General features: G+C 38.6%; 4 protein-coding genes across 5 annotated transcripts; 1 reads left to right on the top strand and 3 right to left on the bottom strand.

The window, feature by feature from the left end:
• Window positions 1-2,373: 2,373 nt before the first annotated feature.
• LOC140769040 (uncharacterized) lies at window positions 2,374-3,911 on the bottom strand. The gene has a single exon (XM_073109571.1). The coding sequence runs from the start codon at window positions 3,685-3,687 to the stop codon at window positions 2,557-2,559; it is 1,131 nt and encodes a 376-aa protein (XP_072965672.1). The 5' UTR covers window positions 3,688-3,911; the 3' UTR covers window positions 2,374-2,556.
• Window positions 3,912-7,022: 3,111 nt separating this feature from the next.
• LOC140768377 (uncharacterized) lies at window positions 7,023-11,881 on the bottom strand. 2 transcript variants are annotated; one of them, XM_073108632.1, is made up of 9 exons: window positions 11,582-11,881; window positions 11,006-11,506; window positions 10,849-10,931; window positions 10,115-10,468; window positions 9,513-9,815; window positions 9,196-9,438; window positions 8,882-9,103; window positions 7,785-8,349; window positions 7,023-7,685 (listed from the first exon to the last, which is right to left on the bottom strand). In XM_073108632.1, exons 1-9 carry the CDS (start codon window positions 11,712-11,714, stop codon window positions 7,471-7,473), a joined length of 2,619 nt encoding a protein of 872 aa, XP_072964733.1. In that variant the 5' UTR covers window positions 11,715-11,881; the 3' UTR covers window positions 7,023-7,470. The 2 variants fall into 2 exon arrangements, with proteins under 2 accessions (XP_072964733.1, XP_072964734.1); XM_073108633.1 differs by lacking the exons at window positions 11,006-11,506; window positions 11,582-11,881 and having other exon boundaries at window positions 10,115-10,482.
• LOC140768379 (N-(5'-phosphoribosyl)anthranilate isomerase 1, chloroplastic-like) lies at window positions 11,860-14,346 on the top strand. Its single transcript, XM_073108636.1, has 5 exons — window positions 11,860-11,967; window positions 12,125-12,186; window positions 12,788-13,143; window positions 13,235-13,398; window positions 13,937-14,346. Exons 2-5 carry the CDS (start codon window positions 12,129-12,131, stop codon window positions 14,160-14,162), a joined length of 804 nt encoding a protein of 267 aa, XP_072964737.1. The 5' UTR covers window positions 11,860-11,967; window positions 12,125-12,128; the 3' UTR covers window positions 14,163-14,346.
• A 492-nt stretch (window positions 14,347-14,838) lies between these two features.
• On the bottom strand, window positions 14,839-17,953 carry LOC140768378 (uncharacterized). The gene is made up of 7 exons (XM_073108635.1): window positions 17,688-17,953; window positions 16,844-16,954; window positions 16,640-16,738; window positions 16,390-16,500; window positions 15,993-16,293; window positions 15,732-15,871; window positions 14,839-15,578 (listed from the first exon to the last, which is right to left on the bottom strand). Exons 1-7 carry the CDS (start codon window positions 17,823-17,825, stop codon window positions 15,024-15,026), a joined length of 1,455 nt encoding a protein of 484 aa, XP_072964736.1. The 5' UTR covers window positions 17,826-17,953; the 3' UTR covers window positions 14,839-15,023.
• Between the last annotated feature and the right edge of the window lie 1,248 nt (window positions 17,954-19,201).

Below are 19,201 nucleotides of genomic sequence, written 5' to 3' on the forward strand. Positions count from 1 at the left end.
CCTCCATCTGTAGCTTCGCCACCACCTTCATCCCGGCCTTCTGATCGTTCGCAGTGGAAAGGAAAAGTAAAGTTAGCATCTTCCCTTAGCTCGTCCATATCTTTGTTTGGATGGTGAGACTCCGAGAGTAGAAAGAGAATTGGATGAAATTTTAGGAGATAACAGTGGAGAAAGGAAGAGGAAGAAGAAGATTAAAGAAACAAAAAGATAGCGTCTAATGCCTAGAGGTTATTTATAATAATAATAATAATAATAATAATAATAATAATAATAATAAAATTCTACCCTGCTAGAATAGAGAGAATACAAGAGAACAGAAGAACAAAACAATCATTGTTTTGAATTGGATTTTTAGAGAGAAATTGGAAAAAAAAAATACTCTTTTTATATTTTAATATTCTAAATATATGAATATATATCAGACTATATACTTAATCTTTTGAAGTTTTATTAACAAATTTAAAGAAAAATTAACACAAAGCACAAAATATCCATTGATTAAAATAAATTAAATCTTGATACCAAATTCAAATCGTCGCATTGGGCACCGAGATTCCAGAATCTCATAAAATTCTAAACAAATAAATCAAAATCCAATCTTATTTAAATTTATTAAACAACAGTTGTTTATATTATTCTTATTTATTTTAAAGGAGTAAATTTATAGATGTTATAGCTTGTGCTGATTTATTTAGATAATTAAGTATTATACAAATACTATAATTATAATAAACATGCTTTTTTTTCTTTTTAAGTCAACAAGAGTAAATTTATTGTTCTTCTCTTCTCTCCGATTACATCTGAACAAGATAAATTATTATTATTTTCACTTCTCTTCTCTATTATTCTCTCTATCTAAGCAGAGTGTTATTGTTTTGTCTCTTCTTCTCTTCTTCTTCTCTCTAACTTATTCGGCAACCAAACTGTATTTGACTTCATCTCTGGTCTCATGATGGGCCTTCTTAGACCTCGAGTTAGGCATCATTAACTTGGGCTCTTCTGTTCGTCACTTAATGTGCTAGGTATTTCCATTGGCCCAGAAACTAGCTGTGTAAGAAGTCTTGTACATATATAGCTAGAAGATAGACTTGAGGTACTGAAAGCACGGAGCCTTGCTCTATCTTGAGGAATTTCTAACAATAACTGGGATGTCTAAAACTAAATCATCTCCCTCATTAATTCAAGAGCTACTACTCTGCCAAAGATGGACCACCAAAGATGGATAGATGAAAGGCGCATGCCTTCATGTAAGCAGTGTATCAGCCAGGTAAGTTAACAATCCCTCTGCCATTCCCCATCCCCTCTATCTCTAAAAGCCAAAATGCCTGTATATATATGTATATATGAAGGGTTGCTATCTCTGCTGCAGCAAGGACAATGTAGTAGCACTAAGTCACTATACTGTTTTGTTCCATAGTGCGTTGTAAAAGAGTTTTGTAACAGGCCGTGAAAAGATAACCGATGGATTAAAATCTCTCTCTCTCAATCCAGCTCGAGATTAGAGTCTGGCACGTCATCTACATTGGAATCCAAATCCGGTTCCATCCAAGAAACTGGGAATTAGATCGATTTGGGTCCTCTAATTCATTATATATATATGGAGAGAGAGAGAGAGAGAGAGAGAGAGAGAGAGAGAGAGAGAGAGAGAGAGCTCTTCTCTATCACAGCGAGATCTGCATCACCTTTTACAGCTCGTTTGTACACCCCGTGAGGAGAGCATCATAATATAACGACAATGCTCGTAATCTCTCTCTAGTTCTCTCAAAGTTAAATAAAAAAATAAAGAAAATTTCACATAGATTCACACCCTGAACCACAGCTTTGATTTGACAAAATAAAAATAGTGAAATAAAAAGTCCCCCAAAAGGACGGAAGAGAGAAAAGAAAGAAAGAAAGTTGAGACTCGAGAGTAATACTACCAAGCAGCAAAGCCAGCATTGACTTTTCCTATTCTCTATGGAAGAGACCGCGTCTGCGTATCCTGCAGTCTGGGCTGCATAAGATACGCTCCCAATCTAATTAAAGAAGTTTTTTATTTGATTTTTAGTAGCAAAATATTAATTACTAGCTCATCAAGAAGACTAAGAGCTAGCAATCGTGGCATCTAGAAAGGAGAGAATTACAATTTACGATAGCTTGCTTTTAAGCTATGGTCAAGAGTTAAAAGATAAACTTACTGCTGCAAGCTCGTGGGTGCGTTTTTTTAAGTAGAAAAGCAGCAAGCTTTTGGTAGATTACTTTATACATATAAATATATATGTGTTGGAATGCAGACCCACGTACCTAATCCCAACTTCTTTAATCCCAAAACATCCACATGTTATGATCCAAAGAATGTCGTCTCTTTTCAAAGTTCAAACACAAATCTTTTGATCCCAAGTTTTCCTTACTTTGAGCTTCGCACACACAAACAACAATACGACTACGTACTTGGAGTGGACGAAAGTAGCAGACGTTTCAATCAAAGTTACAGCGAGGAACTAATGATACCAAGTTTAGAGAATTATTTCACCACGACAACAAGAGGAAATTACGAAGTAGACAATAGTAACGTAATTAGTTACCAAAAAGAACTACCCAAATATCTGAGAAAGCTTGGAGGATGATAGGGTGGTGGCGAGGTGAATTGAGAGAGAGGTAGGAATGGAGTAGTCTTTCTAAATCCTCGGTGCCGTAGATTTGTCGCTCGACGATCATCTCCACCATCGATTGCTGGAAGTCGGCGTAAGGATCTTTCGATCGCTTCACGACGGCGAAGCCCTTCTTCGTCTTCTCCGTTGTGATTGAGACTAACGGAAGAAATCCATCTCTCACGTCGCACTTGTTGCAACTTGATACTCGCTGATTATAAGACTTCCTCTTTCTCTTCTCCTTCTCCTTCTCCTTCTCCTTCTCCTTCTCCTTCTCCTTCTCCTTCTCCTTGTTGTTGTTGTTGTTGTTGTTGTTGTTGTTGTTGTTCATCTTCTTCTTCTTCTTAGAACTCGGTATTGGACGTTGGTAGAACTCGGACGAGTCGGAAGAGAAGCTTCTTGATGAGAAGAAGGTCTCGGTCTCCTCTTCTTTTACCTCTCCTTCACTGCTAAATAATCCATAACCGTCGTCTTCGTCGTCGTCGCTTTCAATGGAAGAAGAGCTAGTGAATCCATAACTATTCGTTAAAAACTTCTTCTTGCTATCCTTCTTGATGCCTTTCTCACTCTTCTTCTTCTTCTTCTTCTCTACTACTTGATCGATCCCATTGAAGCAATAATAGTAGTAGTGCGAATTCTTCGACGGCGAGGAAGGCGAGACGGGAGGGCAAATCCTTCCTTCGGCCTTACCTGTCTCGTATAACCCACCATTCTCCCTTACTCTTCTCTCCTTCATCTTCTTATTACCATCCTTTCCTTTAATGCTCTTCGCCACCGTGGGTGGCGGAGGTACGTCGCCATGCGGTCGGCAACCGCTGCAGACCATCGAGACAGGGGCAAAATTAAGAGCTTGATGGTCATGATGACTAGGATGGTTGTCGCCGTGGCGGCGGTGAGGGACGAACACGGGCTCCTGCGCGATATAGCTAAGAAGGGCTCGAGAAGAGGTGCTTCCGGAGCTCAGAGCGGCGTCGGCGGAGGTCGAAGGTTTGCATGATGACCGGAAGATGCGTGCAAGTCGCTCTCTAATCCTACCACTACTTCTATTGCTCTCCATTACTCTCTCTCTCTCTCTCTCTCTCTCTCTCTCTCTCTCTCTCTATACTTCAAATTGAGTGAGGATAGACAGAAGTGTACGTAGGGGTTGTACTTAAAGGGTGAGAAAGGTAGAAATGGTATATTTGAAACCAAAAGGAAGAGGGAGGATTTTTGTAGATAGATAGCTAGCTGGGGATCTGCTCTTCTTGGCTTATTGTATATGCATGCATGACCGCATGCAGACCCGAGTGCAGGAATTTCTTGCAGTCGTAGTACTTGGCAGCCTTTAATTGGCACCGGGAACTATCTAAAGACTACATTTTAATATACATGTTATCATTAGACACTAGTAGATGAGTTTTTCCCATTTTATAAGCGATATATATATACACACACACACACACTCACACAATGCAAGGAGAAACCTACCAACAATGGATGGGCAAATGTTCCTATTCCCACATATCCCTATTCCATATATATTACTAATAATGTAACAGAATTGAATGAATGAAGCATAGGAAAACTAGTGCAGTTGGCAAGCATATATAAAGACATTCCTTATTAATTAATGAGCATGTGGGCAAGCAGTTAATATCTATGGGCTACAAGATGTATAATATAACATTTTATACCAATATATGATCTACCACCAGATCCAGAAAAAAGGAAGTAGGGAAGTCATCCTCACATTAATCAATGAGTTGCATATAAAAGCGATACATTATTTGCAATGGAGTCATTACTCATCAGAAAAGAAGTATACTAGCTTGAGTAGCTAGCTTCGCATAGTGCATGACATTAATGTTGCATTCCTCCTTTGTACTAGTAGTCATTGTCCTATCCAAGCTATTATAATTCAGTAGTCATTCAGAAGATCATGTGGGTCTTCCAAAGTCTTTACTCTTATCTTTTTTCCTTTGTATCTATTAAGTAGAATGTCAAATATATATATAGATACGTGTATGTGTGTATATACTCCATGCATATCATTTATATAATTCATCACTGTTTCTAGCTCAAAGCCTACAGAGAATTACATCATCAATTGATGACCTTATAGTCCTGACATGAAGTCATATCATAGGCAACATCAAACACCAACTACAACAATTATGTGACAATGAAATATAAAAATATTGAACAAGTTGTCCCTGGCTCAACTCAACACTGACTTCAACCCAAAAACTAGTTTATTATATATATATAAATGGGTGTACAACGGTACAAAGACCTCCATAATCAAAACTAGTCATGACGTGTCACTCCAACTTGATTCCCTGAGAACGAAGGCTACCTGGTGTCTTTGAATCCTTCCCTCCCAAATCTTTAAACAAGCTAAAAGCAAACAAAGTAGTTGGTAACGAACCCAAACTCCCAAGTCCAAGTGTTGTACTACCTCTTGGGATTACACTCTCGAAAGGACATTAAGAAAGCATCATCACACTTTGAACTCTGGGGATGGTGGTAGTTTGAAATGAGAGGGAAGAGATGGACGCGGGGGGTGGGCTCGTATCCCGTCACACGTGTCTTGATCCCTGTGTCCATTTCCATTGGCTTGGCCCATTAGAGGACAAGGGTCAGCCCTGGTCCACTAGGTTAAATTAACACCTCTTTTTTTCCCCTTATTATCTAAAACCTCTCTCTTTTTTACTTATTTATAAATCTCCGAACGAAAATCTTTGCCCTTCTTTCTCATATATATATATATATATATATATATATATATATCCAGTCCTAAATTCTAATATATTGAGAGTGAATCTTTTAAAAGAGAAACATGTAAGAAAGAAAAGAAAAGGAGAACTTGGACTCCTGTTAATAAGAAAAATATGAGAGGAGAAGGAAACACTAGAAATATCTGGTGGGGCTCTAGCTCTCGGCTCCTGTGGGACCTTTTACATTGCAAGTGATTGAACCCACCAATACGTATTGACTTGGGGGGTTGGGGGGAATGACAAACACAAATGGACATACATGCCACTGCCCATGCCCACTTTTTGCGGTGCATTCATGTGAATCTCATGACGTGGAGGGTGTCGTTGTCTGTACTTTTCCTTGTGCTTCTCTTTCTTTGAATTCAGAGACAGCTATCAGCCATTGTAGCCTAACATGTTCATTTTTGTGGATTTGTAAGGCTTGTTAGTGATGAAGGACGTGAGAGGTCTTGGGAAGCTTCCCCTTGTTGTTTGTGGTACTTTGGCTTCTTGTGGCATCTGTACCTAAATGGTGGATGAGGAGGCTCTGGTAGTAGTAGTATGGACCAGGAGGCTGGAGTAGATGGTCATTATATAGTTGTCCTGCAGTACTGCATGCAAGTCTAATAGGTTGTTTCAATTTGTCAATCATTTTTAATGTTACATTAGTCAATCATAACATGCAATGTCGCCTTGGTGGTGGAGGGAATCCACTGCCTCATAAAAACGATCTGTTTTTCCCCCCGGCGCGTTCGCAATCTGGCGCAAGAGTGTGCTGAGCTCGCAAAAGATTTTGTAGAAGTTAGGCTCTCCCACGTAGCTAAGACAAGCGTGGCCTCTGGCTACTGCTCTTTTGAGCGGCCAAGCAACGCCCCCCCAGAACTTTGTAACCTCATCACTGTCGACGCGGTTACGTTTCGACAGTCCATTAATAAATAGCTGGGCACAGCTCATTGGCAATCAAAAAAAAAAAAAAATTTGTCATTCACAACTTACTATATGATTATTTATTATTTGATTCTTATATTTGTTTTTAATATTTCAAATTCACCTTAAGTTTATTTTACTATAACAGCAATTAATGAAATAAAATATATATTGCGTTACTTTTGAGAAAGGAACATTAAAATATGTAAAATACCCTCATTGAAGTTTAATATCTACTGCTAAATTTATTTTTATCTTAAAGAAAAAATAAAAATCTTATTCAAGAGTATTATGATTATTTTAAAATATGGTAACCGACGGCAAAAATAATTTTTAAAATATTTTAGGTATTTTAGCTAAAATACAAAGTCAAATAATAAATATTCATAATAGATAGTAAAAGTAAAGTATAGGATGCTTTTGATTGATTTTTAAATATATAGAAAAAGGGGATATATACCATCAATCAAATCAAAATTGAATCCAGAACTCGGTGGATTCACATTTCAACTTGTTGATTTGAGAAGTCATTCGGTCATCCTATCCGGTTCTTGGTAATATATCTATTGTTGTTTCAAAGTTTGAATCAGATGGCAACTATTAAACCATTAGCAGTGATGTAGGTCAAGAAGATTCTTGGGACCTGAATGCAGCGTAACATTCGCATTCTGTGTTCAAATTTGATTAAAGTAGACCTCAAAGAGTAAAGTAGGTGTCAGATTGGTTTTCTTCTGGCCAAGGAAATTGCTACAATGAAATATAAAAATGCTACGACAATCTAAAGCTATGGTCTATTTAGATAAACAAACTTTTGAGTACAAATATTCACCTGATTGGTTGACACCTTAAGACAAAAGGGCAAATAGCAAATTTTAACATTTGTGGGAAATTTGTGCAAATAAAGCAGCAATATTCCACGAGCTTGCATGTCTCATTATCTGATACTCAAAAACTGCAACTTCGAACAACTCCACCAAATTCCTTTACACCATAACTAATATTCTATCTTCTCAGTTTCATAGCAGAAATATTTTTCCTAACCAAGAGAAGTTCACTAATCGACCTTTTCGAACCATTGATATTCCACAAGGAAACAAATCTGAACCTTTATGGGTAGGCCTTTCAGAATAATTTGTGCCATTATGCATATCTGATCCTGCCATCTATGTACTTATCGATCATCTTCCATGATTCTGCTTACTGAATTTGAAGAACTGATGGAGTAATCTATGGACTTCACCATAGTTCTCAGTAGCACAAACAAGCCTATCTTTAATCCACTGGGGTAGCTTATCAGTTGGACAAGAGTATCTCTCATTTGATGGCTTGAATGCATAACGGGAGTCAACCAACAACATTGCAGCATAATCATTTATGTGCCTGATTGCTCTGCCTGCACTTTGAGAAATTTTTAGAGAAAAGATTAAGGTGATAGACAAATAAGCATGGACAAGCTAATAACTGCTAAAATTGTCAACAAGAACAAGCTTACCTATTGATTGATTTACGGCCTTCATGCATAAGTTCTCATAGTATTCTTTTCCTCTTTGCGTGCATCGCCTTAAAATGTCAAAGCCACCCTGGACTTCACAACTGTCATTAGGTTCACTGCACGAAGATTTGCAGGATCCACTTGTAGTTGTTTCACATAGCTTTTCTATGTGTTTTACTCTTTCCATCAATTCAACATCAGATGGGCTTGGATAAGGCAGCCCAACCATTATGACACAGCGTCCCATGCCATCACTGAAGTTTATGCCTTCAGATATCTTTCCACCAACCACAGCTAGAAGAACTGCACCAGTGATTCCTGGATCTCTTGCCTTCCCACTGCAAGATGCAATAGTCTCCTTATATTCCTTGAGTACAGAATCAATGTCAATGCTATTTCTAGGTTCTCGAAATACGTGCTTCTTCTTACGAAGTTTTGAAAGAACACCTGAAGCATTCCATGAATCATAGACCTGTCCTTCGTAGTCATATGAAGAAAAAAACACTACAATTCCCTCAGGAACAATTGCCACTATATTGCAAAGAAAACGTCCAAGCTCTTCAATCTGGCAAACAATCAATAATAGAAACATAGCTACCATAGTCCGTAGACAAAATAAAACAAAATTGAATAATAAAAGCTTTTATAAAAGATAAGCATTATTGGCACATGTGATGAGCTTAAGAAAACTTTTAGCGTGTGATTTTAACAAAGAAACATCATATACAACACTAGTTTAGTACATCAATATTATGATAAAGGCGAACCTCCAATAATGCAATATCCTCCACCAATTAAGATGCATGAAAATGAACCATGACAATATCTATATGAATAATTCACTAACTTTTTAACAACCGAAGGAATATTAAACATCAAAAGGCTTCGACTTTCAAGTATAAACACCAAGAAATCATAGTTTAAACTTTCATCTTCCTTTTGCTAAAGCAAGAGTACTCTAATTAGGAAACTCACTAGGGTATGAACTCCAAATGACATATCTTCCTTTGAATAAAAGCAAGCAACATGTCATAGAACTTCCATATATAATAACGAGTACCCTAAACAATGAGGAAAGAGTAAGACTCAGCACAAACCATGATCTGAGAGCTCCTTGAATTGTAACTGAAATCAAAAGTCATGCCCGAGGGCCCACGAGAAACTGCTATTGGAAGAATACTCTCTGGAGGCACAATATGGTTGCATGTGAAGAATTGGACTTGATCTAATGGTAAACAAGGGAACAAGCGCACCCTTGTTTCTTCAATAGGCTGAAGAGTACCCCCAGCCAGAATAACAGCATAGGCATTGTCCATTATCTGCAGAAGCTTCATGTATCATAAATTATGAACAAATGCATAAACATGTATATTCTAAAAAAAGATTTAAACACAATAGAGGGACATGAGACCTCTGAAAAGATTTTATCTCCACAAAGCATCACAAATTTAAGGCATCCTTCTCTGGCTTGCCCAAAGGGTTTTTGCCCTGAGACTATCATTCTTCCATCACTGTTTTTATTTGTCAGTGAGAATAAAATATCAACTAATGCCTGAAAGTCTGTTACGATGCTTCCTTCTACATGAAAATTCTGGTGGCCAAAATGCATGGGACCACTTTGCGTGCTCATTAATTTATCTCCATATCCACTGACCTGAAACATTGACTCAATATCATCTATAGGATATATTGCAATATAACATAAATCGGTATATAGAAATTATATACCTTGTGAACAATTTTGCTTTCCTTCAGATATTGACAAACTTTAATCAAGTTTATGTTGTCAATATCAAGCAAGAACAAAAATTCATTTATGGTCATCGACTTATCACAGAAAATTTTCTTTTCAGACGCCTTATCAGTATTGCAAGAACTAACGATGCATCCATGGTCTTGGCAACCAATCAAAAATCGAAGGAAAGACTGTGTTAAAGCTATTAAAGTCTGGATGTATCGTCTATTTCCAGCTCCCAAACGATTATGAAATCTGCCAAGATACACCTCAAGGTGGGATAACACTCGCTTCAACTGACAGAAGAAAACCCCAAGTCAGAACAAAGTAATGAGTTGAGGAAACACAGTCACAAAACAAGCACGGAGTTCTACAACTGAAAATTCCACGTTAGAAAGGAAATAAATGTCTCGAGTAAATGAATTTCTTGGCTCATAAAATCAGTGTCGAAGGACAAAAAACAGACATTTGTGATCAGCTAAATTTGCAAATTCTAGAGCAAAAAGGAAAAAAAAAAATCTAGATATGACAAGCTGTATTTCTATCAATCAAGAACTTCAAGCATGTAGTGAGTGATCAGGCATGAGAGAATTACCTGAGAATGAGTAATCATTGAGTTGTACATGCTAGTAAGGGAGTCAGCCAAATTGTGAGCCTCATCTATAATTACAACACTGTTCTTTAAGTTAAGACCAAGTGATTCACGAGCAGATCTCTGTAATAGGGATTGATATGGAAGAACCACAAGGTCAGCTGCTCGAACCATGTCACGGGTACCATAGTATGGACAGGTGCCGATCTTGTTTCCTAGTTGTACCAAATCCTCAATATCCAAGGCACCATGCTCCCGAACTTCATTTCTGAAAACTTTGTGGAGATTTTGTTTTCTCAGCATTGGGCAACCAGAAGAGGTTTTTGTACGATGTATCTTCCCATCTCTACTTTGGACCTGCATGTCATTGTCTGTTTCATCAGTTGGTAAGGACCAAAGCAGCATCTGATAACAATGTGTCAGCACAATTGACCAAGTAGCATGGAGGATAACATAAAAGTAAAACGCATAGGATTATTCATCTATGAGTCGTTCCAATCTCAAAGACTATGCAAACCTAAGATTTAGCACTGAGATAATTCAAGGGGCATTTTGTCAAAAAGAAAGATAATTCAATGGGCATTGACAAATATTGGCACATTGGCAAATAAACCTGTTCATCCGGGCATTGAAGTTCTTGCCTTTCAAAGTTGCAATTCCCGTCATCAAACAGATTGAGGTAATATTCAACCTACAGATACTCAATAATTGATAAAGTACTTTTAATCAACACAAACCTTAACTTTGGAATCCTTTTTGTTCTTCTGCAACTCCAAACAATGCTCATTGATCCGGTTCGAGTTCCCCAGCTTCAAAACCTCTGAACATAATCATCAAATGAAAAATTTACTCGTCGACAACCACAGAAGGCAACAAATTGCAAATTTTCCTCACCAGAATTAATACACAGATTCTTCCTCGATCCCAAACACACCAGATTGACCTGGGAAGCAAACACAGTCCTCTTAAACTCCTTCACAAACTGTGAAAGCTGCGAATGTGTCCTGCTAGTGAAGTAAACTTTCGGTGTCACTTCCTCCTCGTCTTCTTCCTCTTCCTCTTCCTCTTCACTGCTACTGCGAACTGAACACCTCCTCGCCTTCCTCTTCCCGTCCTCGTCACTCTCATAATCCTCCACCAAGAACTCACTCTCTTCATCACCATCATCAGCAAATTTCTCGACTTTCTGCAACTCCACCACCTTAGTGTGTGGTCTCTTCCCCAAGTCCTTCTTCTTCGCAACCGTTACAGTGAAATCTCTCATCCAATCCGGCTCGTCTTCCTCATTGTCGTCGGTTTTCCCGTTTGGATTAGGACGCATTTGCTGCTGCTGCTTCCTCCGATCGACAAGCCATTGCATAGCGCTGCATATGATGCTTAGTGTTTTACCAGTACCTGAGAGATTCCCCGCCCGTATTAGGGTTTGGTTATGAAAATAAAAAGGGAAGAAGAGGGAAACAGGAGTATTACCAGTGGGGCTCTCGAGCATGGCGACGCTGCCTCTCTCGAGGGAGTCGTAGAGGAAAGCCATGAACTCAGATTGGATCCGATAGGGTTTGAAGGGAAACGCCGGGAATTCGCGTCTCGGCTTGTCCGGCTCCATTTTTCCCCTCTCACCCTCTCTCGCTTATGCATTTCCCGCGCTGGTTTTATTCTCCTTCCTGTTGCTTCAAGATTCGTGTGCGGTTTCTGGATCCGCCGTTCGATCTTATTTATTGACGTGGCCTACCGTCTACGGTATTATATAGGCTCTCTGTCACCACCATCCTTCTGCTTTCCTTAGCCGGAATTGGCGTGCCTCGAAGGCGGCGGTGGAGCCTTCTCCTTCTTCGGCGCCTGCGCGCTCGGAGGTCGAGGTGAGCTTTCTAGTGTTTCGCATCCAGTAGCAAGTATCCGTTCTATCCGTTGCTTTCATGATGATGGTCCTGCAACCGTTTGCTTAAATGCCAAAGAGATAGGGCTTTATGGAAAAATATATCGTCCCTCCTTCTTGTCTATCTTCTGTGATTGCAGGAGAATGGCGGTTTCTGGCATGATGAATCTGACTCCGCAAGTTCATATATTGCACGGCGGTGGTAAGTTCATTCTCCCATTTTACTTCCAAATATTCTTCAAAGTATCTCTTTTCTGCCTGAAAGTATTTTGGTTAAATTGTATAGCCGGATTACTTGATCCACTATATCGCTCAGTCGTTTCAAAACATGAATTTTCCTTGTATACCTATTCTGGTCTAGAATTAATCAGAGATAATTTGATATGGGACCTAGTCATTCAAGCATCAGTCTTGGTATAATGGGCAATGATTTACCTTCTTGAAGCAGAGTTCTGCAGAAATAAGATATAATTGAGCAATTAATCAGAGTAACTTGTCATTTCATTAAGGGTGCAGTAGGAAGGGCTTCCAAAGGCTGGCTTCTTGAATCTTTCTTTGCTTTTACCATTTCAATCTGATAAACAGCAAGTTATATTGCAACCGTCTTTGATTAATTGTTTTGTTTAGAGTTATGTGCAAACTGCAAAGTTGAGGTTGACAGTTACACTTGATTGAATGCTATTTTTATTGTTCCAAGATGAATACCGTCCCTTAACCTTTTCCTTTGCTTTAATGTGCACATCATTTCATGTGCCTTACTGTTTGTTAGCATTTCATTCTAATAAACCCAGCTTCTTATGCAGCACACCTTCCCTTGGCATCACATAATATGCCATGCCTTACGATGGATCAAGGTGGTTTCATGTGTCATGCTACTAAATGTTCATCACCTGTTGAAGGATTGAAAAAGATTCACCCAAAAGTTAAAATGTGTGGCATCACATCAGCTAAAGATGCAGAAATAGCTGCAGAAGCTGGTGCTAACCTTATTGGTATGATTCTTTGGCCCAAATCGAAGCGTTCTGTTTCACTGCCAGTAGCAAAGGAAATATCGAAAGCTGCACGAGATTGTGGGGCAGAACCTGTCGGGGTGTTTGTAGATGATGAAGCAGACACAATATTACGAGCTTCCGATGCATCCAACATTGAGTTTGTTCAGGTATCAAATTTGTCTGTACATTTTCCTTAAATCCACAACAGTTGAGCTTTTCATGATGACTATTCCCTTCATTTTGACTATATGTATGTAGCTTCATGGAGATGGCTCTCGTTCCTCTCTTCCAATTCTGCTGCAGCAAAGTCGGATAATATATGTCCTTCATGCTGATGAATATGGAAATCTTCTCAACAATATCTCTGATGAAGAATCTTCTTTAGTTGATTGGTTGTTAGTTGATAGTGCAAAGGGAGGCAGGTAAGAAAGTATTCGCTTGCTCTTGTTATTTTCGCCTTTTTATTGTCTACGTGTAGAATTTTATGTGACTTGCATGACTAGGATTATCTGTCACAATGACTTCAACGGATCAAGCTGGTCAACTATTTTTGAAGTCTTAGATGTTTAGCATCATTAATTCAGATAAAAAATTTAACAGTTTTATAATTAGAGAGTAATTAAGTGATACAAAATTGAAATATAGAGGGTTGAAAATGATTTTATGTCAAAGTATAGAGAGGTAAAATATATTTAACTCAAAAATAAATAAAAGAAAGAGGTTTATATTGGCAGAGAGATTTTGTCCCTTTTCTTTCTTCTTCATAAGTAAATAGATTCAAGCTTTGCAATGCCAATTTTTTCGGTACTTTTGATTCTGAATAGTTCCTTTTTTGTGTGTGACTCGATTCTCGCAGATTAGGCGCCTCTTTGCTCTCTCTCTCAAGAATTTTTCTTGTATGTAGATGGTAGACAAAGACTTATGGCATTTCTAACATCTGTTTTATCCATACTCTTACAGTGGTAAAGGATTCGACTGGCAGAGGTTCCAGTTGCCATCAGTCAAAAGCAAGTATGGATGGATGTTAGCTGGAGGCCTCCATGCTGATAATGTTTGTGAAGCTGTCATTACCCTCAAACCAGATGGTGTTGATGTGAGCAGCGGTATATGTGGCTCCGATGGGATTCAAAAGGACCCCAGGAGGATTTCTTCATTCATGAGCAATGTGAAGTCATTAATTTTCTGACCTCTGGATAATTTGTTTACCTCTTATTTATTGTACCCAAAATATAAGTCTCTGTCAAAGAGTACCTTGTGTAGTCGAAGGGTGCAGGTTTCTCCAATATGTATTACCAAAAAAATTCTCAGCAGCACTGGTATTTGTACTAAATATGAATAGTTTTGTCTTGATGGATGGAGTCAGTTTCATATCACATGATTGAATTCTTTCAAAGAAGATTAGCCTTCAACCTGTGTCAATTATTGAGTTTGATTCCCAGCCTCCACCTTCTGCATGTTCTAAATGAGCTTTATTTTTCTGTAGATCTCCCACATGGAAAGGCACGTGGAGGATTTCTGATGAGTTGTTGACTAGTTGTATAAGTGGGTGGCGTATGGGTCGTGTTGATGGCTTCCATGTCTACATAATGGCTGTCATATAACTCATGCTTTTTTATTTATAATATTTGATGAATCTTATTGTAGTATAAGTTATTGCTTGTTGTGCTCCGAAGCATGTGGAGTTTATAATAAGATAAATGAGTAGTGGAACCACGACATGGAGATCCAGATGTAGTTCTACGAATGTTATATTGATATGCAACAATAACTTATTACTCTCACATTTCTAATCATGCAGCCAAAATATGAATTCAAGAAATATTTGGGGACTAGACTCTGTAACCATATCTATCAATCAGGAATTGAGAATAGGCTATATCAGGTCTGTTAATGTTAAAAATCCAATCCATCAAGGACTATGACACAACCCTCCTTGCTACTACAAGGAAAAGAATAGGATACTAAAAAAAAAATAGATTATAAATTGGGGTCGAAACCCTTCGAATTCAACTGATCTGCAGATCACTGGATCTGAAGTCATTCTAAGCTACTGAGAAGAACTATGCTGACCTGAAAGCTGGCACAGGCCAGCTTCCAAATCTTCCATTGTAATAGTAACCAATGTATCGGGATCAATGCAATCGAAATCAAGTCGAAGATCCAAATTCTCGCGAGCATTTACAAGCAGCGGATCTATTAAACCCCCATTCATCTCTTTCCTCTGCTTCTCTGTGGTCTCTCTGCTGATAAGTTCTGCCACAGCCTCGATGGTGCAAGATGAGTGCAGCTTAAACCCATATAGTAAACTGTTCTGGTCTTGGCTAGTCATTTTCAAGTGTAAAATCTCTGAGAGTTCAGTTGTGTTGAAGTCATCAAAGTGAAAGAATTTTGTCACCCTCCTACAGAAACCTTCATTTGATGCAATAACACGCTTCATTGGCTCACAATAGCCAGCAAATATGACGACGACCTTCCCGCTATCCATTACCGACATTATCTCCTCTAAGGCCTCTATGCCATAGTCTTTGTCATCTGCTTTCTGCATTGGTATCAGCCTGTAGGCTTCATCAACAAAAAGAATTCCTCCCTCTGCTTCCTGAATCTGTTAAATATAGTACACAGGTAAGGATAAGGAGTGCACCATACACTTGCAGCTAATTAAAAGAATTTTGCGGTAACTAAAATGATGACCAAGAAATTTTTGATGAAAAGCTGAAGAATGCTAGCATCCTAACATAGTGTGAAAGATAGGTACCTTTCTCCTTGTCTTTGGTCCAGTATGGCCCACAAATTCTCCCACAAGATCAGTTCGTTGCACTTCAGTAACTTTATCAGTAGGTAAAATTCCCACCATATGAAGAAGCTTGCCAAGGATTCGAGCAACCAAAGTCTTACCTATCAAGTTTGAAAGGTTAACTTATCATTCTTAAAGAAGCAACCAGAAGATTCAGATTCATAAGATAAAACAAAGTCTTGTTCTATGTATAACTTTTCACAACCATGGAAGTTCCATTACCTGTTCCAGGGTTACCAAGAAATGCCATATGGGGAGCTCTTCTAGCAGCAATACTTAAGCCCACGGATCTCCTCTTCTCATCAAAAAGCATTCCCTTGGCCCACCTTCGCAGTTGCATTTTGAGTTCTTTTAACCCGACTATGTTTGATATTGCTTTCTCAAACTCCACCATTGCTTTTCCTTCACGGCATGACTCAAGAGCTTTTCTCTTTCTTTGTTCTTCCATCTGCCTACTAAGGAGCCTCCGCAGTTTCTCACAGCCAGGACCACCAGGAAGATGATTTAAAGGGGTTTTGCCTTCCTATATAGGTAAACAAGATAAAATCATTTTACACTAATTTCCACCCAATGGTATTCGATAACAGTCCAACCGAGGCATGTGTTAAGCAAAGCATACATCATCTTTGGCACTACAATCGGCATTATATCCCAGCAATATGCTCACAGTATCGCAATCTCCTGCTTGAAATGCATGCCAAACAGCCAAATGTAATGGCGTCATACCATTCTGCAGTAAGATAAAACATACGACCTAAATAACCTTCAAAATTCACAATAAAACTGGGACTAACAAAAAATAACAGAAAAGAGTGAGTTCCAATTATGATCTAACAGGAACAAAGAGGAAAATGTGAGATAGGGCTTACATTGGCTTTTGCTTCCAGAGCAGCACCATGTTCAAGAAGCAACTTTGCAGACCCGCAAGAACTATTTTTTGCCGCCATGTGCAGAGGTGTTTCTCCATACTATAAAATAGTTCATGCGAAATAATTGGCAAGTCAAAAGCTTGTTTTGACAAGGCGTAAGAATAAGAACAAACTTGGAATGAGAAGAAGTTGCACTCGAATTACCATGTTCTTTGCCTCAAGCTCAAGCACTTCGGGGCCCTTACACTCAAGTAGGAACTTGACTATATTTGTGTTATTATAGCCAGCCGCCACATGGAGAGGTGTTTGTGACATCTGCAAGATGAAAGATCAAATGACAAATATTGGTAGGATTCAACACAAGATCATTAAAGCATGTGAGCTGCAGGTAACAATTAAGGATCTAAACATGAATCTAATAGATAATAATGCGTACTAATTGATGAATGCAAACAAGAAATACGTCAGCTAAGAGCATATTAGTGCATCAAGGAAAGAGTCAATGTTTAGAAAGTAATAGAATGAACTAAATGCATAGAAACACTGCTGGGAGATTCAAGAGGTACCCACTTCAACAAAAAGGGATAACCAACAAATTAATGTAAAATTCAAGGAAAGATTAAACCACAACAAAAGAACGGGATCGATGAAAGAAAGCAATCCCACTTTATTAGAATTAAAAAAAAAACGCAAAGGTGAGCTAATTACACTCTAAAAATTAAGAAATCCAAAATTTATTTCAAGAATAATGATAACGGAAAAAGAAAAGGAAAAGAAAAGAAGACCAAGGTAGAAGCACAAAGAACCCAAGAATAAAAAGATGAAATCAACGAAGGAAACCAAAACCATTTGCTGAATCAAACGACAATAACTCGAAAAATTAGCATAAAGCTCCGTGGAAATCTACAAAATCCAATCGAAGCATCACAACCACTAAGACCGATCAAAATTGGATTTTTATCTACAGAAAAAAGAAGAAGAAGAAGAAGAAGAAGCAAATGGAACACTTTAACACAAGAAGAGAAATCGGATCAGAGAAGGGTCGTACCACGGCATTCCGTTCGTTGAGGAGAGATGGGTTCTCCTGCAACTTCTTCTGCAGCCCCGGGAGGTCACCGGCCTGTGCACAGCCGTGGATGGTTGCCATCTTGGATAATCTCAGCCGTCCATCTTGGCTACCCGGCATATTTCTTTCTTCTTTCTCTATACTTTGCTACGCTCGAGAGGAGAGGACGAGAAACAAGGTGGGAAAGATGGCTCGTTTCCTCTCTTTCTCTCTCTCCCTCTCGCCTTCTTCTTGTTTCGCGTGGGACCCACCAAAACACAACTGGAAATAGTTGTCTTCGATCATTTCGGTATCTATATATCGTGGGCTCGTGGCTTCCTCTTGGACTAGTGGACACAAACGGGGGTGCTCTAATAATCGTGACGCTAGATCTTGGCCGTTGGATTCGAGTGGCCTGCACAAGTGTCGGTGAGTTATAATGACGCATATGAGAGAGACGTGTCACGCTCGTGATGTTTAACCTGGAACGAGGAATGTAATCACGCGGTCGAAATCCACCGGCGAGGTGCAGGCCGTTAGTTTTGGAGTAAAGTGGATGATCATTTTATTAACCATTGACTGTTTGACTCTGCCTTTGGGTGGCAAGGGAATCATACGCTACGAGGTTTTTCTTTGAATTAGCGATCAATAAACTTAATAAACTTTACTTTTTATTGATCTTCATGACTAGTCCCTCTCCTCCTTCGTTACTGCAGTTGTTCTTCTTCTCCTCCCCTCTCAAGCTGAATCCAAGCTTGGTCGTCGCCTTTTTGCTCGTTCTCCATCCGATCTGTTGCTGGCATGGTAGCTCTATCATCACAGACCCTCCCTCACTCAATAGTGCTCTCAGTCGACAGGCCTTATTGTTAGGCCGGGTGATAAGACACCTTTGGGTGAGATGAGGGTCTGAGACCCGTTTACAGTTATAATATGTGCTCGCCAACATCTACATTTGTGTGGACACAAATATTGTACTTGTTAGTGGTCCCTGCTGTTTTGTAACAATATTATGATGCATAAAGTTTTCATTTAATTTGTGTTCTAGGTGGGTTATCCTTGATCTCTTATCTTTGTGTATTCTCAAAGTTGTGTCTTGAGTTGTTGAATCGATTAATAATGTTGAATTTGAGACTCCATGCTCCTAAGAATCACTTGGGCTGTTCTTATAATTGTGTTGTGTTGTGTCCTAAGATTTGATCATCTAGTTTAAACTATAGTGTTGTTTATTATAAGCTAAGTGTGGAGCTATCTCACTTACTCTCTGTGTATCATGCCTTATCGTTATAATCGTTGTATGTTAATGAATTACTATAGACTACGAGCTTTTTTATAAATAACTTTTGATTTGTGAATAAATTTTCTAATGATAAATTTATATGCACTTCTTAAATCAAATTAAGTGTTTTATTTATATTCCATTATTTGGTTGTAAAAAGTGAATAAAACTATAATAATTATTTTAAATAAGTGTATATCACAATTTATGTTTGATTATTAAACCGTAAACAAGTATATTC

Source organism: Typha angustifolia, chromosome 10, assembly GCF_048772165.1.
Source record: "Typha angustifolia cultivar Huaian chromosome 10, ASM4877216v1, whole genome shotgun sequence".
Classification (NCBI taxonomy): domain Eukaryota; kingdom Viridiplantae; phylum Streptophyta; class Magnoliopsida; order Poales; family Typhaceae; genus Typha; species Typha angustifolia.

Excerpts from the sequence above, each read along its gene's own strand:
- LOC140769040 (XM_073109571.1), bottom strand. The coding sequence starts at position 3,687 with ATGGAGAGCAATAGAAGTAGTGGTAGGATTAGAGAGCGACTTGCACGC.
- LOC140768377 (XM_073108632.1), bottom strand. The coding sequence starts at position 11,714 with ATGGAGCCGGACAAGCCGAGACGCGAATTCCCGGCGTTTCCCTTCAAA. Across the intron at positions 9,439-9,512 it reads AAAGCAAAATTGTTCACAAG|GTCAGTGGATATGGAGATAA; the intron begins GTATATAATTTC and ends TCAATGTTTCAG. Across the intron at positions 7,686-7,784 it reads GGCCGTAAATCAATCAATAG|GCAGAGCAATCAGGCACATA; the intron begins GTAAGCTTGTTC and ends CTCAAAGTGCAG.
- LOC140768379 (XM_073108636.1), top strand. The coding sequence starts at position 12,129 with ATGGCGGTTTCTGGCATGATGAATCTGACTCCGCAAGTTCATATATTG. Across the intron at positions 12,187-12,787 it reads TCATATATTGCACGGCGGTG|CACACCTTCCCTTGGCATCA; the intron begins GTAAGTTCATTC and ends CTTCTTATGCAG. Across the intron at positions 13,144-13,234 it reads CCAACATTGAGTTTGTTCAG|CTTCATGGAGATGGCTCTCG; the intron begins GTATCAAATTTG and ends ATATGTATGTAG.
- LOC140768378 (XM_073108635.1), bottom strand. The coding sequence starts at position 17,825 with ATGCCGGGTAGCCAAGATGGACGGCTGAGATTATCCAAGATGGCAACC. Across the intron at positions 16,955-17,687 it reads TCAACGAACGGAATGCCGTG|ATGTCACAAACACCTCTCCA; the intron begins GTACGACCCTTC and ends TTCATCTTGCAG. Across the intron at positions 16,294-16,389 it reads ATTGTAGTGCCAAAGATGAT|GAAGGCAAAACCCCTTTAAA; the intron begins GTATGCTTTGCT and ends TTACCTATATAG.